Source organism: Epargyreus clarus, unplaced genomic scaffold (genome assembly GCF_041222505.1).
Source record: "Epargyreus clarus isolate Ecla_fem2 unplaced genomic scaffold, WU_Ecla_fem_2.2 ptg000008l, whole genome shotgun sequence".
Lineage (NCBI taxonomy): Eukaryota > Metazoa > Arthropoda > Insecta > Lepidoptera > Hesperiidae > Epargyreus > Epargyreus clarus.
This window is the reverse complement of record NW_027332216.1, coordinates 4167430-4188116: the sequence shown is the minus strand read 5'-3', so window position 1 is coordinate 4188116 and position 20687 is coordinate 4167430. Positions and strand designations below refer to the sequence as shown.

Sequence of the window (20687 nt, the reverse complement as noted above, 5' to 3'; positions counted from 1 at the left end):
AGTGTAATGACGTTCCGCCACAAAATGACACTTGACCGCCTGATTTGACGCGACGTTCCGTTCACCGTAAAGAAAGTTCGATTTTTATTAATGAATAGCCTTTTTTTCGAAAAAGTGATCAATGAAAGGCATATATAATACGTATACTAATTTATTAAAACACTTTCCCAAAAAGTGTCAAGTAGCCAATTATTACATTTTAAAAAAAGTAACTATATGAATATAAAATGCTAATTATATTGTGTAGATATAAAATAAAAACGGTACATTTACTTCACATTTCTACTTCTATCTTTAGAACAATGTTAATATTAATAGTAAATCATTCTTATTTAAATTATTATAATAATTAATTTTTTGATACAAATATCCGAGTTTACTCGTACTCACCGCTTCCGGGAAATACTTGCCATTAGGACTGCGGATAAATTCGTATTTGGCGCTTACCGCAAGGGTCCATTTTGATTCAGATTCTGTTCGCGTTTGCGCTCTGAAGTGCTCCTAAGTCAAGTATCCGCAAGTAGAGAGAGATACAATTGACACATACAAAACAACCTCGTGGTGCGGAAAACAAAACTTGTATTTAAAATGTATATAAAACAGTATATTTTAGTGCCACGGAGCTACGAGCGTAAAACAAAATTATTGTATTAGTGAAATATCCGTAATATATTAGTTCTATTTTTATTACAATATTTTCACAATAACAGATTAGATATACAAAGAAGTAGGTATAAAAATACTCACAAATGAATCTCAATAATAGCAATGAAATGGTTCCCAGCTATTACGAAACGAACTCTATTCATATTCTTAATATTATTTTTTCTATTGTATGTCTTATATGTATTGAATACTTCTTTACTTGAGGAAACTAAGGTTAGTATACCTACTCATTATTTATTTATTTGACAATAAGGATATTTAAATTTGCATTGTTACCTAATTATATTCATACCGATGATATATGCATAAAAATATAATAAATATTAATAACTATATTTTTATCATTAAGATATTTCATATTAATACCTTTTTATATCAGTCATAAGTCCAAGTTGAGACATAGACCTTCCCTCAATAAAAAGAGGAAGCAAAAAGAAAATTCGTTTATTTGGAAAAACATAATATAAGAAAGAAAAATACTTAAAATTATTATCTAACATTATTGGGAAGGTTACCGGCTGTGGTTACCGTAGTTACCGCTTGTGTGAATAAATGATCGCAGTTAAAAAAAACTGCAGCAAATAATTTTTCATTCAAGCTGAAAACTAGACGGAATTTCAATTTTGGTCAATAATAAATTGGTTAAGAAGTTTTATCGTGTGCTACAATAACAGAAACTAACAATGTTACACCAATGATATATAAAAATTACGATGTTTTCAAACTTCAGGCGTATTCAAATAGCGTTTATAAGATATTTTATTTTAAAATGTAGGCTACGATGTATGTTTTTAAAATATAATAAAAAGTATAACTATGTAATATTGATTGAGTTATAGAATCTGATACCCAAAGACTGATAACGGCAGCTACGCAGAGTAGGTATTTAACTCTGCAATAATTTACAGCAAAAATATCATGTTTAGGTTCAAGGAATCGGTCTTGATAAGTAGATGAAGACGTAAATAATGATGTTTGTCCACAGATTAAGATATAGGTCTGTGTGTTTGTCACATATTAATACATACATATATGTGCGTGCGTAAGTGTGTGTTTATGTGTACGTGCTTCTGTACGTGTGTATGTGTGGGCGCGGCGCCCTCAAATATGCGTTTACATTCGTGTATTTGTATGTATGTACGTTTCTTTATAAGTCGGGGGTTTAATTTTTTTAATTGAAGTTTATTATACATATTCATAGGTAATTCCACTGCAATTCAGCTTCAAATATTATTTCAAGAACCATGTGAGAGATTACAAGAATGTGACCATGCGTCTTGCCTCATTATTGGGATACAACTTCGATGATATCAATAAATATAGAAAATTGAAACAAAACCTAGTGCCTACGAAGAGACTGCCTGATGCCTTGATTATTGGAGTGAAGAAGTGTGGGACCCGTGCGCTTTTGGAGTTTTTGAGGTATAATATACTACTCTAATTGGATTTAATAAAGACACATAATAAAATATTATGCAAAATGCAAATGCTCTCTATACAGTGCGGTTGAAAAACAAGTAGGTAAGCGAGATTTGACGTATTTATTTCAGATTACATCCTGATGTCAGAGCCGCCGGCTCAGAAGTACATTTTTTTGATAAGTTTTACCAAAAGGGATTTGAATGGTATAGGTATGTAAATTGTGTAAAATCTTAAACCATCTAGAAGAGTTCTCAACATATTCCTATTTAAAAATTAACCGTAACTTTATAATAATTAAAAATAATAAAATGAAAAAGTAGAATTAAATTACGATTTACGCTTTACAACATGCATTTTTTAACAACATCTCTTTTCCTATTCGTTTGTTTGTTTCTTTCTTTCACATCAATTTCCTTGCTTCCTATTTAAAAAAGTATTACTGATATTCTAGGGAGAAAATGCCACCAACGTTGGAAGGTCAGGTCACTATGGAGAAGACGCCGTCATATTGGGTGACGAGGTCAGCTCCCAAACGAGTGTTCGCCATGAGCTCTTCAGTGAAATTATTGGCAGTAGTTCGAGACCCTGTTACCAGGGCCATAAGTGATTATACTCAGTCTGCAAGGTGAGTTTAGCGATCTATTTTACTATTTAGGCTATTTACCTATACCTACTTAGTACCTATATGTCAGCAACATAGCGGTTTAGATAGCTAGTTGTATTTCCTTCTTATGTGTATTTTTATAGAGGTTGGTCCATGTATACGATTTTACTGCAGTACTACCACCACTTATATTTTTGATCGACGGCAGCATTCGTATGGTAGAGTTATATTCGTGAGTAATATCGTAGTATAGAATTAGAGTTCGTTGCAAAATGTGGTATCAAACTGCAGCGATAAACCGACTAGATTTACTTACAGATAAACAATATCTTCAACTGGCTGTTTGTTACAAAATGTTCTTTTGATGTTAATCGGTAATGATATTATAATGACATTTTCCTCTTATTCTAGATCAAAAAGTAAAAATAAAAATACTTAATGAAAAAAATTACAAACGCATTCTTACGCCCCTACGATTTTTAAAAATTCCCCTCAATTTATCTGGTCTGCGATCATCAGACCCTGATCTACTTATAATGGGACCACCTTGGAAATATCTTTTTTGCAACAAAAAAAAAAACAATAAAATCGGTTCATAAACGACGAAGTTATCTGCGAACAAACATAAACAAAAATATATATACGGACGAATTGAGAAACCTCCTTTTTGAAATCTGTTAAAATATTAAAGTAATATTAAGGAAGCTCCACTTATGCCTATTCTGTAGTCTACTAATCACGGTATTTCTTTTCACAGCAAAAGGCCTACTTTACCCCGTTTTGAAGACTTAGCGCTAGTAAACAGTACTGTTGGTTGGGGCGGGCCCTGGTCAGTGGTAGATGCTACGTGGCCTCCTGTTAGACTTGGTATCTACGCACGACCTCTGCGACGTTGGCTACGAAGGTTCCCCCGTTCTAGGTTATTACTGATCAGTGGTGAAAGACTAGTAGCTGATCCAGCTGCGGAGATGGCTAGAGTTCAGGTAATTTAGAACGATTCGTCGATAACTTAATTTCAATTATTTATTTATTTGATTTTAAATCATGATAAAGTCAAATGATCTTGAATATCTAGACATTGGATTTATACTTCAAATTCTTAACCTTTTTTTACTGAAGTATAAATTTTACACTTATTTCTACATTTAAACAGTAGTTTAACAGTTTTTTCCCGATGTTATAGTTAATTATTGGTTGTTACCCGTCTGTAATCAGTTAAGTTACTCCTGCCCAAAGTTTTATGTTACGGATATCCGTGTGTTTGCTCTTAACGTTAGGTTAGATTAGGTTGGATTTCGTCTATTTGCTAACACCATTTTACATTAACTATACTTTAGAAAAATCAATTTCAGGACTTTTTAGGTTTAAAACAAGTGATAACAGAAAAACACTTTTACTTCAATTCAACCAAGGGATTCCCGTGTCTACTTAAGTCGGAAGGCAGTTCTGCGCCGCACTGTTTAGGTAAGACTAAGGGTAGAAGCCACCCTCATATCGACCCTATAGTTATAGAACGACTTAGAGAATTCTATAGGCCTTTTAATGAGAGATTTTATGAACTTTCTGGTATTAACTTTGGTTGGCCGTGAGTTATATATAAATGAGACATTAGAACTTATTTATGAATGCATTTCAGAGGTGAATTTTGATCTTCCTATAAAAATCTAGTAATACTTTTTAAATTACTAGGTATTATAACTACACGTCATATTGTAAGATGTTAACTACGAAGAGAGATGAAATTAGAATTATTTTATCCCTTCTATTGGATAAAATGAACGACTAATCTACTGTGTTAAGTATTTAAGTATCTTTGTAAACTTTCGTTAAAATGCAATGTAGTGAGGACACGCATCTATTTATAATAATACATACTCTAGCTAGCTAATTCTTGATCAGAAATAGTTAAATTTTGTAGGAAACTACTTTGAAAAGTAAATTTAATTTGCAGGTTTTATTAAATATTTTCTTCAGTAACTCATGGTCACCCGATAATGAATTACTTTACGGCAACTAATATTATAATTTTTATTATTTATGCTGTAATGGGCCTTTTCTAAATGTGGCATATAATCGTTAAAAAGAGCAATTTTTGTATAAAAAACAATGATAAGCATATTGTTCTTAGGTTCTATACCTACAATAGGTTTTTTTTGTTTTAGTAAGATTTAATTTTGTATACTTGCAAGAATACGTATTTATTTACCTTAATTTGTTTAACTAGTTCTGTTACATATAATGTACTTACGTACATTAAATAATGTTAATAAAATATAATGATTAATCATATAGTGGGTAGGTATTATTATTTTTATTCTGTGATATCATTCTAATACAGTTAAACAATTCAGTAAATCAACAAAACAAAAATTAACAGACCTACTTAGTCCATTAGTTTTTATTATACTACGAGTACATTTTATTTTTAAACATCTTATAGCAAATACAAACGGCGTAAGAAACGAGATACGAAGTGATATAGAAGTGAACTAAATTTTAAGCAACAATAAATGTCAATTTCAGCTTAAAATAATCGGCAAAGTGCGAGTCGAAGTTTGTTTTATGGTTCAACCTTCGATCACAATAGGTACATTAGTGATCGAAGGGTTCAATAGATAAACCTAAAATTGCCGAACATAAGCGGTTTCTTATATGGCGACCCCCATTTAATTTAAACCATTTTCTATTTTAGTATTCGTTTTATTTAGCGGCCACAGTAAAACGTACTCTAAAAATTACGAAATAGGGTTCCTCTATACCCTTTGGGTACGGAACCCTGAAAACGGTTGTGTATTCTGTACTTTTGCATTTACCTATTTTTTCGATAACTCAATGAATATTAGTATAAAGTGGTAAGAGGTGAGTTCGCTCGTAAACTAATTTTAAGTACCTGTGTAATGTATCTTAACAAATTCGAATGGAGCCAAAGGTTGTGTATACGTTATTAAGTATTTTAAGGTACGCTTACCTATGTGTATATTTAAAATATACATCATTTTTACTGTCCATATACATGAAGTCATATCCATTTTCAAACTACTTAGTGTTATAACATTTATTGTATCAAATTATTTACATACACAGTTTAGTATGTAGTTATACATTGCACTGAGCCATCCGTGTTATTACGTGCCATATAGATGCTTATACATGAAGCTTTAAAACTGCTTAGGATTAATTACTTAGAGCGAAAAATGTAAAAAAAATAATGTAAGTCAATAAAAAGTTAAGTGTAAAAAAATTGTTTGATTTTTTTGTACATTTAAGATTTTTTAACCTGTTTCTACCACCTTTTCAATAACAACAAATGAAAAGGTATATATTCTATAGGTAAGTTATTATTATTAATGTGTATGTAGGTACTCAGATCCTCTTAATAAAGAAATTTGTTCATCTGAATAATCCTTTTTTTAAAAAGGTACTAAGATAGAAATTAAAACAAAATCTCGAATATATTAAACTGTATTATTGCTTGGAATATAAATAGGTAAATCTAATGGATTAACTTGTAAATAGGAGATGGAACCAGTTCCAACTACAGCGAACATAATAGTAACATTGTCTTTGTATTTTGCATGTAGGCACGCAACATCAGCTCCTGATGGCAAAATTGATGACTCCCTGTAAATAAAAAGCTTTACTACTTAAAAACACTATTAAGACAGGTCTCTGGCTGCTATCGAACAATTATAAAAATGCCTTAAGATATTCTGACAAATACAGAAATGCGCCCAAAATTTATTTACTTTGTAGATTCTACACAATGGATGTATACTCATTTTTCTTAATGATCTTTTTAGGTATAATATAGAAGTAGCAAGCATGTAGTCCACATGTTAATTAGCTACTGCGGCCCATGGACATCTGCAATCAACCCGAGACAAGACCAGATTCCCACCCGAAATCAGCCAAAGATGCGCCTAGACAAGATATAACATCTGAGGGCTAAGTTAAAATGCCTCGGAAAAGCATGTCTCCCTTACCATATACTATATTTAGACTTCATGTAAAACAATATAAGTATCTAGGTATTTATCACAACTTACTCTATGCAAATCACTCGAAAGTGAGGCGAGGGACGATTTGATTTCTTGAAATTTTGTACATCCCTGTTGTACACATCAAAATCGACTGTGAGATTCGTCCCGCCAGCAACTTCTTTGTTATTTTCAATGACGCTTAACTTCTTTAAGACTGTAGCAGCATCAGTGAAGTCTTCTGGTTTTGCTAAACTCTCTATGCGCCTGTGTGTGCCTGTGCTTCTCTTTGCGTCTCCATAATTAAACAGTTCAGAAGTTTCTTGAAGACAATGCAAAAATGAAATTTTAACATCCAACCAACTGTTAAACTTTTCTGGTTGAATTTTCATAAAGTCAAATAAGAATTCTTCTTTTCTTATGTCAATTATTTGTCTGGCAAGATTGTTTGAAATTATTTCAGCCCTTCCGAAATCCGTTTTGTCTGGTAACCACCCATTTTTAAAGGTTTCCTCTGTAATAGGGTCGTATTTAAAAGAAGACTTCGAACTATCCTCTTCATTTATACTTGTACTGACAAAAGGTTGCCGTTTTTGCTTGTCTGAAATTTGTTTAAGAATTGAAAATGGATTTCTTAACTTTTTACTTGTGGTTGGTTTTGAAACCGTTTCCACAACTTCATCAACATCTGATGATGAAGAGTGTAAGGTTAAGTCATTTCTGTTAATAACATCGTAATTATCATTGAGATAATAGTCAACATTGTAGGAACTATTGAATCTTTTCATCAGCTTCGCGAATAATCTTCTATGACCAGAAGTAGCATCATTCTTTGATTCTAGACATTTCAGTTTATTAGCGAGGTGCTGGAGTTTTCGTAATTTATCATTAAATGATTCTTCGTTTTCGTCTTTTTTGGTTCTCTTAGCGGCTTGTTCGTCATCATCTTCTAATTCAATAGTTTCAGTTATATTCTCATCAACGACAATAGTAAAATCGTCAGAAAGCCGTACTCGTGTCTTATATTTTGTATTATACGACTGAATGAGCTGCCGTAATTTAAAAACGTTTTGATCGGATACCCTCAATTCTAGAATCGATTTCTTTACTTGTGTTGCAAACTTTTGAATACAATCAAAATGTTCTTTTTTTGATTGATCTTTAGTCCTCTTCCTATTCCTATTATAGTTTACATCTACACGTTCATTCATAGGTATTAGATATGGATGCAAAAATGGATGGAGAATTACTCTCGGACCAAATGGGGCATATATGAAATGCGGTTTTTGGAAAGTCATGTTCAACTGAAAGTAATTCATGTTAGCTGGAGGTCTCCACGCACCACTGTACCGAAACGTATCAGCCTGTGCGAATCTGAGATTAAATGAGCTTGTTCCATTACTATGAGGGAAATTTTGTGGCGGATGTATACGCCTTACATTTGATCCAAATGCTACATTCATAGAAGGATGGGGTGTACTTGATGTTGTAGGGGTAACTTCAGGCGCAGTTGATTTTGTACGTATCTTTTCTACATTCAGGATATAAGAACTACATTGTAGCTTCATTTTTCCGGGCAAATACCGGCGTTCTGGTGCTGCAATACTAACTACAGGATTATTGGTAAAACTTGGTATGTTTTCGAAGCAATCATCCAAGTTAATAGAGTTTGTTGTCTTATACTTTCGACTTTTAAGTTTAAGGATTTTATGTTGAATATATTTCGATATTTTGGACTTATTTAAACTTGAGTCTGTCTTTTTCGATGAGGAGGGTTCACAAGACACTACAGTTTGATTGATATTAAGATCCATTTGGTCTTCTGTGGGCAAATTAAATACTTAATTATGTACATAATATATTATACAGTAAAAAAGATAATTTATATAAGAAGTCTTTAATCTATTACATTATTAATTTTTTTTTGCTATACCACTGATAATAATAGTAGATCAAGTGATAATAGTAGAAATTCATCTATTACAAACTTTTAGTAGATTATGTGAAGATTTTGATTATTATATGAGCTTATTAGTCAAAGTGGGCTACCACTGCTATTGATAATATTTATATTTCAGATAGGATTCAAAAATTGTCATAAAAGTATTTAACTAAAACGTTTAAACATCTTACCTGGCACACAAGATATTGATTTTAAACGAGTTTTAGTAGTTTTGAAAGGAATTCCATCTTGTTTTCCTACTGAAGAAGCAGTACAATCTTCTCCATTCACTTTACTTTGGCTTTCATTTCTTGATACTGCGATAATGTCTGCTTTAGAACTACATGGTAAATTCATTTTCTTTTCATACTCTGTAGGTTCTTGCGCTTGATGCCTGTAGACTCTATAACCTAGCCTACTTAGAGAGGCATAGACTTTGTATGGCATCAGTGATATTTTGCCCCGAAGCAACAATGAATAGGCTTGTTGTAAGGAAACTTTGACATCATTGTATTTTAGAAGGAGGCAATTCTGTAAAAAGAAAAATAACGAGTCCTGAAACCTTGGAGTTTTGTATCTCATTTTGTCAAAAAACATTTGAATTAAACTAAATTTCTTCCAAGCTCCCAAGTAAGGGAGGTTTCCCTTACTATTATTACGAAAACATTTTTTATTATAATATGGTAGGACGCAAATAATCATGTAATCCACCTGATGGAAAGTTGTCACTTCCACCAAGAAAATCTGTAATCAACTCTGGATAAGATTAGATACCTATATAAGCTTGGCCACAGATATGTTTTAATCCCTGAGGGCTAAGTTGGAATGCCTCAGATATGTATGTCTTCCTGACACAACCCTTAAAAGTGAAACCGCAGCACTTGACACTGCAGTTATTATGAAGAAATAGGTTTGGTGATGGTGCCTTTGAAGTTGAATCACAAAAGGTTTTATCACCTTCCAGTTTTATAAAATGTAATTTAAACTGTTTAAACTCAAAGTACTTAAATAAATGTAACTTACAACTTCCATCAGAAATAGCGCTTCTTCAGGGTTCAGAAACAGTTGCTTCCCCACATTGTGGCCAATATACTGCCAGTAGCCTCCAACCTTTTGTGTCACTTCAGCCAGCATCAACTCTTCGCGCCATTCCGCGTGACTTAGTACTCCACTGGAATTACATACATGTAAAATGTTAATTATCAAGCTAATATCTACTAGTACCACATTCATCATAATTTATACTGAATAACATACTTTAGAATTTCTCTACAAATGACATATAAATAGCATTATTAATCAAAACGTTGAAGTTGGTAAAGTGTAGTGCAACTCTGGTTGCATTGCTGCCACACCTATCTCTGCCTAATGACATTCCAAAGTGGTCCTCAGAGGTAGCGATGCACATGTTGTCGACCTCAGGTAGGAATCTTATCTTAATATCATGTCAAGGGTTCAGTGCAGATGCCCAAGGGTGGCAGTAGTCACTTACCATCACCACTGAATGCTCACTTATACAACCGTCAAACCAGAATACAGTAGCATCTAAGACTGTTGTTATTAAACAGAAAAAGGTGTAGCAGTATTGCCAATTGAATTAGCACACAAACCACAAAGTACTAGAATACCTACCACTAAGTATTAGAATACCTTTTTTCAATTCTTTCTAGTTCAATCAGCTGTTTCCTATTGTCCAATGCAGCTTGAACCTGCTTTTGTTCCAACCACGAGCCATTTGGCACGACATCCTTCAACCCTACTTCCGGCAGTGAGGAGTTGATCTTAAGTGCACCTTTGCTCACCAGGAGTTCACCTCTGGAATTTGAACAATGATACTTTTATACCAATATGTATTAGGCAGTGACATGGGCACCGGCAGAGGGGTGCAAGGGAGTGCACTTGCACCCCCCCTGACCGAAAAGAAAGTAAAGCGAAGATAATATTTAGTTATAAGTGAAAAAAATGATCATCGGGACAAACAATCTGTGAATCTGTGTAGAGGTATGCCAATAAAAAAAAATTAAATAGGTATCCATCAGTGAAAAATGGCCATAAAACTTAGGTAAATGTTTGTAAGATTGAATACAACTTTATACACTCATAAACTATTAAACTATATTCAACTTTCCACAGCAGGTCTCCAGCTAGCATAGTCACTGATGTATATAGGATTATTTAGATAGTACGCAGTGTTGTCCAAAAGTCTGTGCACCCTGAAACTAATCCTGGTAGTGCCCATGTGCAGTGATAATGTTATGGTTGAAAACTAGTCACTTAATTGGGGATTGTGAGGTTCATTATGCAAGGTACATGAGGCAGTGACAAATCCGAACACTAATGGACAAAAATCCAAACATTACTCAGCTGACAAAATTGGGCAAGAAACTTAGCGACTGTTCACTTGCTAATATTGAAAAAATAATTATTACAGATATACATTTTAGAATGATAGGCTGATATAAATGTTGCTCAAGTTCAAATCCACAGTTTGTAATAAAAATAATACAAATTATCACTTACTTTTATTCTACTGGTTAAAATACTAAGGAAATGTACATACAGTGTAAACTCTATATAACGGCACTGAAGGGACTGTGCATTTTATGGCGTTATAGAGAGTGGTCGTTAAATGGAGAGAAGAAAAATCAGAATTAGAAAAAGAAAAAGTTTATTTCAGTCTAGTGTTAGTTACAAATGTACAAAAAAGAATCTTATTTGAACGCTATTGCGTGTAGTCTGTTATTTTTGTCTGACGTCTTTTGCTGCACCAGTAATTTTGTTGTATTTTTTTAATTATTTTATTCATATCTTCTGGTCATCTTGGTGACAAAGGAAGTAATTTTCCAATAATTTTGTGCAAGCAATCCAATTTGTAAACAAAAGAACGAATTTCTTAGAAAGTTTCGGATGCGTGATGCCGACAGTCGAGTTTATTGCGGGCTAGGATAAAAAGGCGACAAAAGAACGTACACAGGTGCACAGTTTTTACTAATTTTAGCAACTTAAAAGGTACTTTTTATTACTCAATTGTGGTCGTTATTGAGAGTGGGTGTAATGCTATGTAGAGTGTATCATTGTATGGAATACAAGCTAAACCAACTAAGCCAATTGTTTTCGACGCTTTAGAGAGTTTGTCGTTAAATCGAGTGACGTTACATGGAGTTTACACTGTACATGTTTTTATAGCGTTTGAGGTTACCCAAATTATTATTGTTAAATATGGTAAAGTTAATTATACTGAATGCATAAAATTTAAATAAGGGCTACATACGCAGTTATGGGTTTATTATGTACATGATATGAAAAACACTGAATGTTATGGTCTTGCTAAAATGTGCTAAGGATTCAAATCACAAAAGAAAATAAGATAAAATATTTACATAGTTCTATATTATTTCCAGTCCTTATTGTTGACTGAAATTAAGTTGTTATTATAATATGCTTACGGTAGAATTCTTGTTTTATCCATCGCCATTAAATGGTTTTATTTACACATAATTAGCTTCTACAGTTAACTATAATGCTGTAACTACACTTATACGAATTCACTTCACTTATAATACATTTTATTTCAGATGTAACCAAATATTTCTTGTTTTTAATAACATTTTATGAAGAAAAACACTTAAAACGTTACTGTGATCTACCTGAAATTCTATATTACAAATACAGATTATTAATTACTTGTCAATGTCAAAGAGGCATTTTTTTTTGCAACGGTGGTTAACAATAACATACAGCTGTTCTGCCGTGAAGTATTTTTGTATTATTTTCCTTTTAATGCGTATTATGCGTATTTCTATAGTTATAATACTAACAATAATTTTAATCTAATGATTCAAGATATATTTATGTCATAACATTATTACTGTAATATTTGCAGAGGTTAAAGGTATATTTTGACCACAATATTGTTTCAGTTAATTTTCACTGTTGTGTAAAGTATTACTCTCAAACTTTTTATGCATTTAAAGGAAGTAAAAAAATACTCTACATCTCAGGCGATGATGAGCAGTCTCTGTAATACGAGTATATAGATTTTAACAGACCCTATTGTTAAGCAGCAGGGGTTACTTTACCGTATGTATCAAATTAAAACATATTAGCTTTACACCGAGCAGCAATATACATAATATAACAACTGAGACGTCTTCTAACTATGCAAAAGAAGGTTTAAGCCATAGTTTTTCAAGCTATCCGATTGTTGATTAGTAAGAATTACACACCTTTAAGAACCATTAGTAGTACGTATGGCTATGCAGATGTCCATACCATTCACTTACTTTACTCTTACATTACAATAAATGATATGATTTCGCCTAAAAATTAGCTTCGAACAGACATAGACTTTGAACTTGGATCATCCGGGATGAAAGCTGAAACTAACATAATGAATATTCATTCCATTCTATAGCCACATGTGGGTCAAATGATTCACTTAATAATGGACATAAGCAACTTAATTCCACATTAAACCACTATTTTACTGACAGTATCAATGTTGATATCACGATAGAAAGAACTCTCTTAAAAAACGAAAGATTGTTCAATCTGCCTATATACACATAAATCATGTACAGACATTACTTTTATTTATGTTTATCTATGCCTTGTTAGTAGTCTGTGGTTCATAATATCTCTCACATTTTATTTCTACAATATTGAATATTCGTCCGTTGCGTTGTAACCAGACTAAATATCGTGCTGTAATATGAATAGGGGTATTTAACAGCTGTGTTAAGCGTTGTTGTGTTCTTGTTTTAAGAGTGCAGTAAGATATAAATAATTACAAGAGGCGGTTTGGTAGCTACGCATTTGTAATAAACGCTAAACTTTCTTACGTAGCAGTTTCCGTTGGGACTACACATTTACATGGTACGATTTTATTCTGATCCTATTATATACTCAACAATAATGAGTTTTTAAGAAATTTGGACCATCCAGAACTTTTTGAGAGCTTTCCAAAAATTATTTTTGGTCATAAAAAATTTTTGAAATATTTTCATAATTTAAAAAATTTTGTACATGTAGATATTTTCGCGCCAAATAAATGCATATTCGTCCATTTGCCGTAGCTCAATTCTTACTCGAGATATCCGTATCTAAAAATTATATTTGTCGGCTATGTGCCAACTTCAGGGTCCTAATTACTTTTTCAAATATGACGTTGATGCTTACAGAAAGAGGGCTAACCTTGCTTTTGCTCTACGACAAATAGCTAAGTATGAAATAAGTACGTAGACGTGCGTAGCTTTTGGAATTGATATGCTGCATCCGCAATGAAGCGACCTACATCGTTCTAAAGGTCGATAGTTAATAGGAACGACAGATAGTCCAGTGGTGACAGTCCTTTGAAAAAACTAGTTAGACTTTTTTATAATATAGGAGTAGTAGACTAGCATGCGGTCCACCTGATGGTATGTTGTTACTTCCGCCGACGTGGCAGCCAGTAATTGACCTCAGATAAGAATACAAGATTAGATACCTACCTGAGGTCGCCCATATATGCACCGCTACCTCTCAAGACTAAGCTGGCACACCTCGAAAAAGTATGTGTCCCTTATCACATTCTTTAAACGAACAGCAACGGATTCTTGCTGTTATTAGGCAGAAGTAGGCTTATTAAAGTAGTTAAAATAAAACGTTGTTATATTGACCTACATATTGGCAGTTATTACGAAATACAATTCAAGTAAGTATCTATATCACCATTAAAAAAATAGTAGTATGAATATTATTTTTTCGCTCATGGCTCCATCCGAAATGGATGATAATTAAAGTTTCTAATACAGCTGATTACGATAAACTTTTAATTTAATCCAAATGAAACAATAAGTCTTAGGAAAAATCAGTCTTATTTAGACATGAGAATAATTAAAATAAAATGATACTTACGTGTAGGCCCATTACATTTTATTAAACAAACAAAAGATAAGTAGATAAAAAAGTAATTTTAGCTCAAGAAAGTTAAAATAATTCTTCTTCTTGTTTCTGTAGCATCTCTTAACTATGATAACAATAACAATGTATGCTAATACACAAACTATTAGCTTCAAAGTTTCATACAAAGTAAATGTTACAATCACTTTAATCAATCTAAAACTTCATAGTATCTGAGACAGTGCATCCACTTTGGAGATAAACTCAATTGTCTGTTCTATTTACTTGCTGTCTTTGTAAATCAACTAAAGTTCTGCCATGTCGCAAACTGAGCAGTGATACAATTAAGTTGTGTGGAACTGTCGTAGACAGAACAAATAGTATTCGCTTCCCGTTGTCGAGTCAAGTTTGCCGACTTTTCAATTCACCCGGTTAATAATTGTAGCGTAAGCTACAAAGTTGTAGACTCGCGTAGTATGTATCTACGCTGAAACGTAGCATGTTCGTGTATGCCTGACGGGTATCGATTAGCGTGACGGACTTGACCGACGGAGCCCCGAGCGTAGCCGAGCCGGACCGACGCTTTCCGAACCTCGACCATACATAGCGGAAGTAATGAAATGTACGGAAAGATATGAACCGGAAAAATTGTCGCTCTCTTTTTCTTCGCATCGCAATAATCCCTATATTCAAAAGACTGCTCTGTTTTTACTTTTACTTACTCTGTATATAAATATATTAGTTATCTTAAAAAGTAAGTAAATATATTGTCTAAACAAGAAATATATTGGTTTCATAGAAACTGTGTCGCTTCGCTAAGTTTTAAACTCGCAACATTAGTTTCTTCTCTAAAGCTAAAATAGGCGCAACGCCCTCATGAGACCCGAGAAGCACCCTTGCTCTCAAACAGAAAAGCGTCATTAAAGTTCAAGTTAATTGGCTGTGTGTAGAACAAGAGTACTCGAGATGTCGCCTGAAAGTTCCCGCTATGCGACTGCAGTTGGCGAGGGCTGCAGGCGATTTAACGTATTGTAATACGGGTTTATACGTAGCGCCGCCCCCTCGGCTCGAACGACGCCTTGCCGGCTGCGAAGCTACTATAGTACAAAACGATAGTTGTACGTTAACGTACGCTTACGCTGGACGTAAAGGTTTAAGCCATTCGGATTTTTTAAAGTTTAATTTCGATACGGATTTCCGCTCCCGTTGACGCCGGCAATCCTCGATCGAAGGGCGGGGGATGGGGTGCGCGCCCCGCAGCCATAAGGTTTTATTTATGGTATATTTTGACGTGCGCTTTCGCTGCTAACTTCACGTCGCGTAGATAATGGGGTGATGGATAGTGTTATCGGGCTATTCAGCGTGAACCGCGATCAAAACGTGCTCTCAAAACCGCTATGTATAATGAAAAACCCGACATATTGAATTTTCATGACATAGGAAACCTTTATTAGTGTTATTTCTTCAATGGAGCCGGCTTTTGCGGATTTCATTTTTAATTGAATGCGTCTATATTATTTTTCTGCTTGGTACGAAAATTAGAAAAGTGAAGTGGTGTTTTCAAATTTATTCTTATTTATTGCCGAGAAAACTTCGCCATACTGAAGCACCGCGTGTTTTTAAGGTAAGTTTTAGTGACCGTTTATAATAAATATACCTACAAGCAGGGAAAATAAAATTTTATAATTATTTTTGCAAATAGTAAACTAAGGTTTTGTTTTTAAGATAGATATGTCTCGTTACATAACAATATTGTTTTCGCTGTTATATACACATACTTTGTACATTAACAGCCTAGTCAGCATGTATTTAATCATTCAAAGTGCAGTATACCGTGTAAACAAGGTAGAATATTTGCTACAACGCCATCTCTCGGTAGAACGCGACACTACGATTTAGTTCGTGAATTGCCCACGCTTGACAGCGCCAAAGTGTCAAACGCCGGCACGCCTGCAGTCACGCGGCGTTGACGCGCGTCGCAACATGCTTGCGTGGGTGTAGATCGTTTCGTGATAAACTGTTTGATGTGTTTTCTTTCTTATCAACATTAGTATAAGTGTACCTATCTAACCTGTGTTGTTTCTCTACTAACCCGTATCGGCCATATTGAATGCAATCGTTTATAGTGGAATACATGAAAGTGCATCTGTGTGTGTTTTGTTATTACTGCGACCGGCCGAGGGCAGGATTTTGGCGGTGCACTGAAGGTCTAGGGCCGGCATGAGGAAAATAAACGGTGAGAATGCTTTAGTAAGAAGCCCTTAGAAAGCTTAAAAACTTTAATTCACTCGACATTTTAAGCAAAGTGACCGTTACCATTCTGATAAGAAACTAAGTGTAAAACGTTGCCTGGTTGCCGTAAAGATAACAAGAAGAACATGTAAAGACTGCACTTACGTCGCTGGGAATGAAATTGATAATATAATATGTCATTTCTAGAACGATAACCCCTAAGTCAACTTCGCAATTCCATGTGTATCAAGAATACTGGATTTGTATTTACAAAATATTATCACATGTTTTATATGCACTATCTTGATTATTCTACAAAACACAACAATTACTTAATTTTAAATATGCTATCTTTTCATACGCTCATACCAATACGTGTGGCTTCATTGAACTCTTCGTTCACATAAAATTGGGGTTAAATAACCCGTTTTGTCAAAATAAAGGACCGTTGTAACAGTACTTCCGAAACTTTTCTCCTATTTGAACTGACAATAGCACGGACCCAATAAAAAGTTATTACCTTCGTCTCGAAATAGAGTTGCCTAAGCGGGGAACGAAATCATTAAGCGTAGCAGATCCCATACAAATGGTCCATAAACGTAATCCGACAATGTTCGATGGGTTGCCAGCCGAGCCCGCTTACGAAATTGACATTTCATCCGCTAAGGTCAAAAACAATGATATTTCACCAACCAAAATAAAGTCTGTATATGGATTCAAACAGTAAAATGTCGAATATTTACTTTAAAAAGCAAAAGCATGTTTCGTTTGTATTAAACGACTATTTTACCAGCATGATCAAGATTAATCTTCTGCAACTCGTTTGCTATTGAACGTTTAACATTCATGCTACTGATGAAACTCACATTGGGAGGTCGGCGTCAAACGCGACAGTAGCAAGATTTATTGTTTAATAGACACCGCGCGGAACACCTATTTGTTTTAATAACACGCTCGAATGAAGATACATTCATAACGTCAACTACTAGCTGGTATCGCATCATGTTTACTAATAAAAGATATACGATCGGTTATGATTTGAGACGATATTGTGTACGATGCATTTTGGATTGATGACAGAGTAGCATAAACATCGTTTGAGTGTTTATCGATTAAAAAGTCGATTGTCTATTTATACTTTTCAAAGTAAGGCGTGAACATCAAGCTTTTTAGTTTACGATCCAAGGAGATGATGGCAGGCTTCAAAGTTCAATGGTCGGGGTTTAGTTAATATGCCTGCATGTAGCGGCAGAAAATCAAATAAACAGTCGCTTTCATCTCCGGTTTATCGGCGATGCACTTCGTAGCCTTGCACTTTGCCGTGTGTGTTCAACTGTTCACTCGCCGCAGCCATTACTCAGACAGAGGTTATCGACTTAATAACAATCCGCGCCGCTATCGATTCTGCATTCCTACATGAAAAAACACGAGTGTCAGTGTTCCAAATGCAAATTTATTTATTTTAAGCGGAAACCAAATATATTTATGACGAATGTTAATGTTAAAATTACTTTGTTTAATTTTGATAAATGTCAAGGGTAGTTATAGACGACGCAAAAATAATTGCTATGCGCAAATGAGGCGAGCTGGTAATCTAAAACGCTAGCTCGAAGTCAATATAATCTTGCACCGTTCGAAGTAATATTATCCTATTATAGCAATATCGATTATTTACTATTCATTAAGCAGTAAAACAATTTCAAGCTATCATGCGTCTAATATAGCCGATAATGTCTCTATTGATTTTACCGGTGGTCGTAACAGCACTCCAATATTGACAATGAGCGGTAGTTTAGATGCTCCTACGTGCTCCGGGAATTGATGAGGATTCTACGTGACTCCCAGTTCATTGCTCTAGTTTTTTGGCACTTGATCTTGTGAATGAGCTTGCAGACTTTGGCTCACAGACAAAGATCTTGGGAGACAAGATTTATTGCATTACAGTAACATTTTACTGCTGTCCGCTTAGCTTTCACACATAGCAATGAAGTGGGCCTCGGAACAACCATAGCTCAAAGTAAACAAGCCATAACCTGTAACTCTGTATGTAAATGCGGTGTGCGATTTGTAATACTCTCACGATTACAACGTATCATTACATGGTAATAAAGATGTCCAAATAGCTATCGCTTTCAGGATCACAACGTCATTTCGTGTGAAATCAATGTGTGTAACTAGGCGTGATACGGGGCCGTCGATGTTGTGAATGCTGATTTTCAATACCGGCACATTAGCAGTAGATGTGGTGGCGCCGTGCGTGATTGCCATGTTGATTGAGATCACACGTCTGTTACAAATTGTTGCTCCAATTCGCATGTGACGGGAATACATTTCCTTCGTCGAGTATGACTCTCCAATTATCATTCATCATTTCAGACTTTCTTTTGATACACTATAATTTGAATTATGTCCACGATTAAGTGCTTAACATACGCGTTTATCATTACTATGAGTAAATTTATTGCAGTAGATTGCGTGTATAGGATCGGCTTCTAACCATTAACCAATTATCTAATAGGTAACATTATTTATTGTAACAACTAAATTGTAAATTAATAAACGTATGGTAATACGTTCAGAATGGATTATATTTTTTGCGCTTTAGATAATAAATCTTGTACGAAACATTGCTATTCGAACGTACTAATTAAGTTAAGAATATTAAGTAAAAAATAGTGATGTTTAACCTCGTTTACGAGGCCCGAGGCATAAAGAAATTCGTTTTACCGTAGGTTAATTCAGTTGTTTTTATTCAAATTAACCGTTTTAGTCTGTGTATAGACGGTAATGAAGATACCATCATTTACATTCTCAATCTAAAGCGCAGGTAGACTGCCTTTCGCTCGTTCGCCTCCTAAGGGTGGTGTGATATATTCAGGCCCCATTTAAATATTCCCAGGGGTGATAAGGGGAAGGGATGCGCGCCGGTTAATCAAGTAACGTGATCCATTTATCTGGAGCACTCTTGATATGGTGTTCCTGAACTTTGGAATATTGTAGCATCGTTTAGGGGTTGGTTCTGAGGTAACGAAGTAGGCTAATGAGATATTGATGTGAATACGTTTTTTTTATAATCACACGCATTTTCTCTGGTACCTGATTTCGGCTTAGATTGGAAGCTTCTGAACAGATTATGTTATGACTAAATACAATACCTACAAAGTTTTTATTACACGTTGTGATTTACAATTACTGCATTATCAACGTCTATTCGACCTCAATTATCATTTCCTGGGTTATATTGTCACATTTATCTGTATTAAATTATGCTATAAAATCAGTTATTTTATACACTTTGCGCTCTAGCCATTACGTCAATGTTATCTGGGAAATTGATACTAGGTATAAGTAATTGCTGTTCTAATGTTCTTAAAAGGAAGAAGTAGAACTTTGGCTCGATCGAGATTCGTAGAAGGCCGAATGCGATGAATATTCAACAGTTTTTATCTCTTCAGACTGGCATAGTTATCAGGCTAACAATGTAACTTTATATTTTAAAGTAGGTATTTTATTAAATTCTGTATTAATTAATGGTTAATTAATTTAAAGGGGGAGTTAAACACTTATTCACTTTAAACTGGAATATTTGTGTATATATTTGGTTTTTGGAAACAATTCTTCAATAATTTAAGTTACATTTTATATCTATTCAGGGAAAGTTTTACTGACACATTTTATCTATGTAAGTCACATAACATTGTTTTCAATTTTCTTCTCATAAATTCTTTTTAATATAATGTTGGCATTACATTTTAAGTAAGTTTAACTTAGACCGTAATATTGAAGTGTTGATATTAGTTAAATAGCTGACATATTACTATAATAATTTTAGTTGAAAATATCTTTAAAATATCGGTAAGAAAAGATCGAAAGTTGAATGAAAAAAGGGATTAGTTAAGTAATCATGAAAATTTAAAATTTGAAGTATGTAACTTATTACAATATGAAAGTACTAGATTCCGTT

The 20687-nt window shown here is 34.0% G+C and overlaps 4 protein-coding genes across 6 annotated transcripts in view; 2 read left to right on the top strand and 2 right to left on the bottom strand.

The window, feature by feature from the left end:
- Window positions 1–20687, bottom strand: part of Nasp (Nuclear autoantigenic sperm protein) — a 186609-nt gene that overhangs the window by 88888 nt on the left and 77034 nt on the right. The gene's annotated exons all lie outside the window — the stretch shown is intronic.
- On the top strand, window positions 451–5927 carry Hs3st-B (Heparan sulfate 3-O sulfotransferase-B). 2 transcript variants are annotated; one of them, XM_073075714.1, is made up of 6 exons: window positions 451–879; window positions 1907–2088; window positions 2217–2297; window positions 2540–2713; window positions 3450–3675; window positions 4045–5927. In XM_073075714.1, exons 1-6 carry the CDS (start codon window positions 769–771, stop codon window positions 4279–4281), a joined length of 1011 nt encoding a protein of 336 aa, XP_072931815.1. In that variant the 5' UTR covers window positions 451–768; the 3' UTR covers window positions 4282–5927. The 2 variants fall into 2 exon arrangements, with proteins under 2 accessions (XP_072931815.1, XP_072931814.1); XM_073075713.1 differs by having other exon boundaries at window positions 452–879; window positions 1868–2088.
- On the bottom strand, window positions 6139–12263 carry Tsen54 (tRNA splicing endonuclease subunit 54). The gene is made up of 6 exons (XM_073075695.1): window positions 12058–12263; window positions 10262–10426; window positions 9635–9782; window positions 8803–9142; window positions 6739–8491; window positions 6139–6313 (listed from the first exon to the last, which is right to left on the bottom strand). Exons 1-6 carry the CDS (start codon window positions 12084–12086, stop codon window positions 6148–6150), a joined length of 2601 nt encoding a protein of 866 aa, XP_072931796.1. The 5' UTR covers window positions 12087–12263; the 3' UTR covers window positions 6139–6147.
- The window catches only part of ckn (CRK like proto-oncogene, adaptor protein), a 413374-nt gene continuing 408316 nt past the window's right edge, over window positions 15630–20687 (top strand). The window contains exon 1 of one of the 2 annotated variants that reach the window (XM_073075702.1): window positions 15630–16115. Coding sequence is in view for 1 of the 2 variants with exons in the window: in XM_073075700.1 (XP_072931801.1) it covers window positions 16712–16727 (16 nt within the window). In the remaining variant the exon portion in view is untranslated. Of the gene's footprint in view, window positions 16116–16444; window positions 16728–20687 lie in introns of those variants that run through there. The other variant, XM_073075700.1, reaches the window with a different exon arrangement.

Excerpts from the sequence above, each read along its gene's own strand:
- Hs3st-B (XM_073075713.1), top strand. The coding sequence starts at position 769 with ATGAAATGGTTCCCAGCTATTACGAAACGAACTCTATTCATATTCTTA. Across the intron at positions 2,089-2,216 it reads GCGCTTTTGGAGTTTTTGAG|ATTACATCCTGATGTCAGAG; the intron begins GTATAATATACT and ends TATTTATTTCAG. Across the intron at positions 2,298-2,539 it reads AAGGGATTTGAATGGTATAG|GGAGAAAATGCCACCAACGT; the intron begins GTATGTAAATTG and ends CTGATATTCTAG.
- Tsen54 (XM_073075695.1), bottom strand. The coding sequence starts at position 12,086 with ATGGCGATGGATAAAACAAGAATTCTACC. Across the intron at positions 9,143-9,634 it reads CGCTATTTCTGATGGAAGTT|AATTGCCTCCTTCTAAAATA; the intron begins GTAAGTTACATT and ends TTCTTTTTACAG. Across the intron at positions 8,492-8,802 it reads ATCAATATCTTGTGTGCCAG|AAGACCAAATGGATCTTAAT; the intron begins GTAAGATGTTTA and ends ATTTGCCCACAG.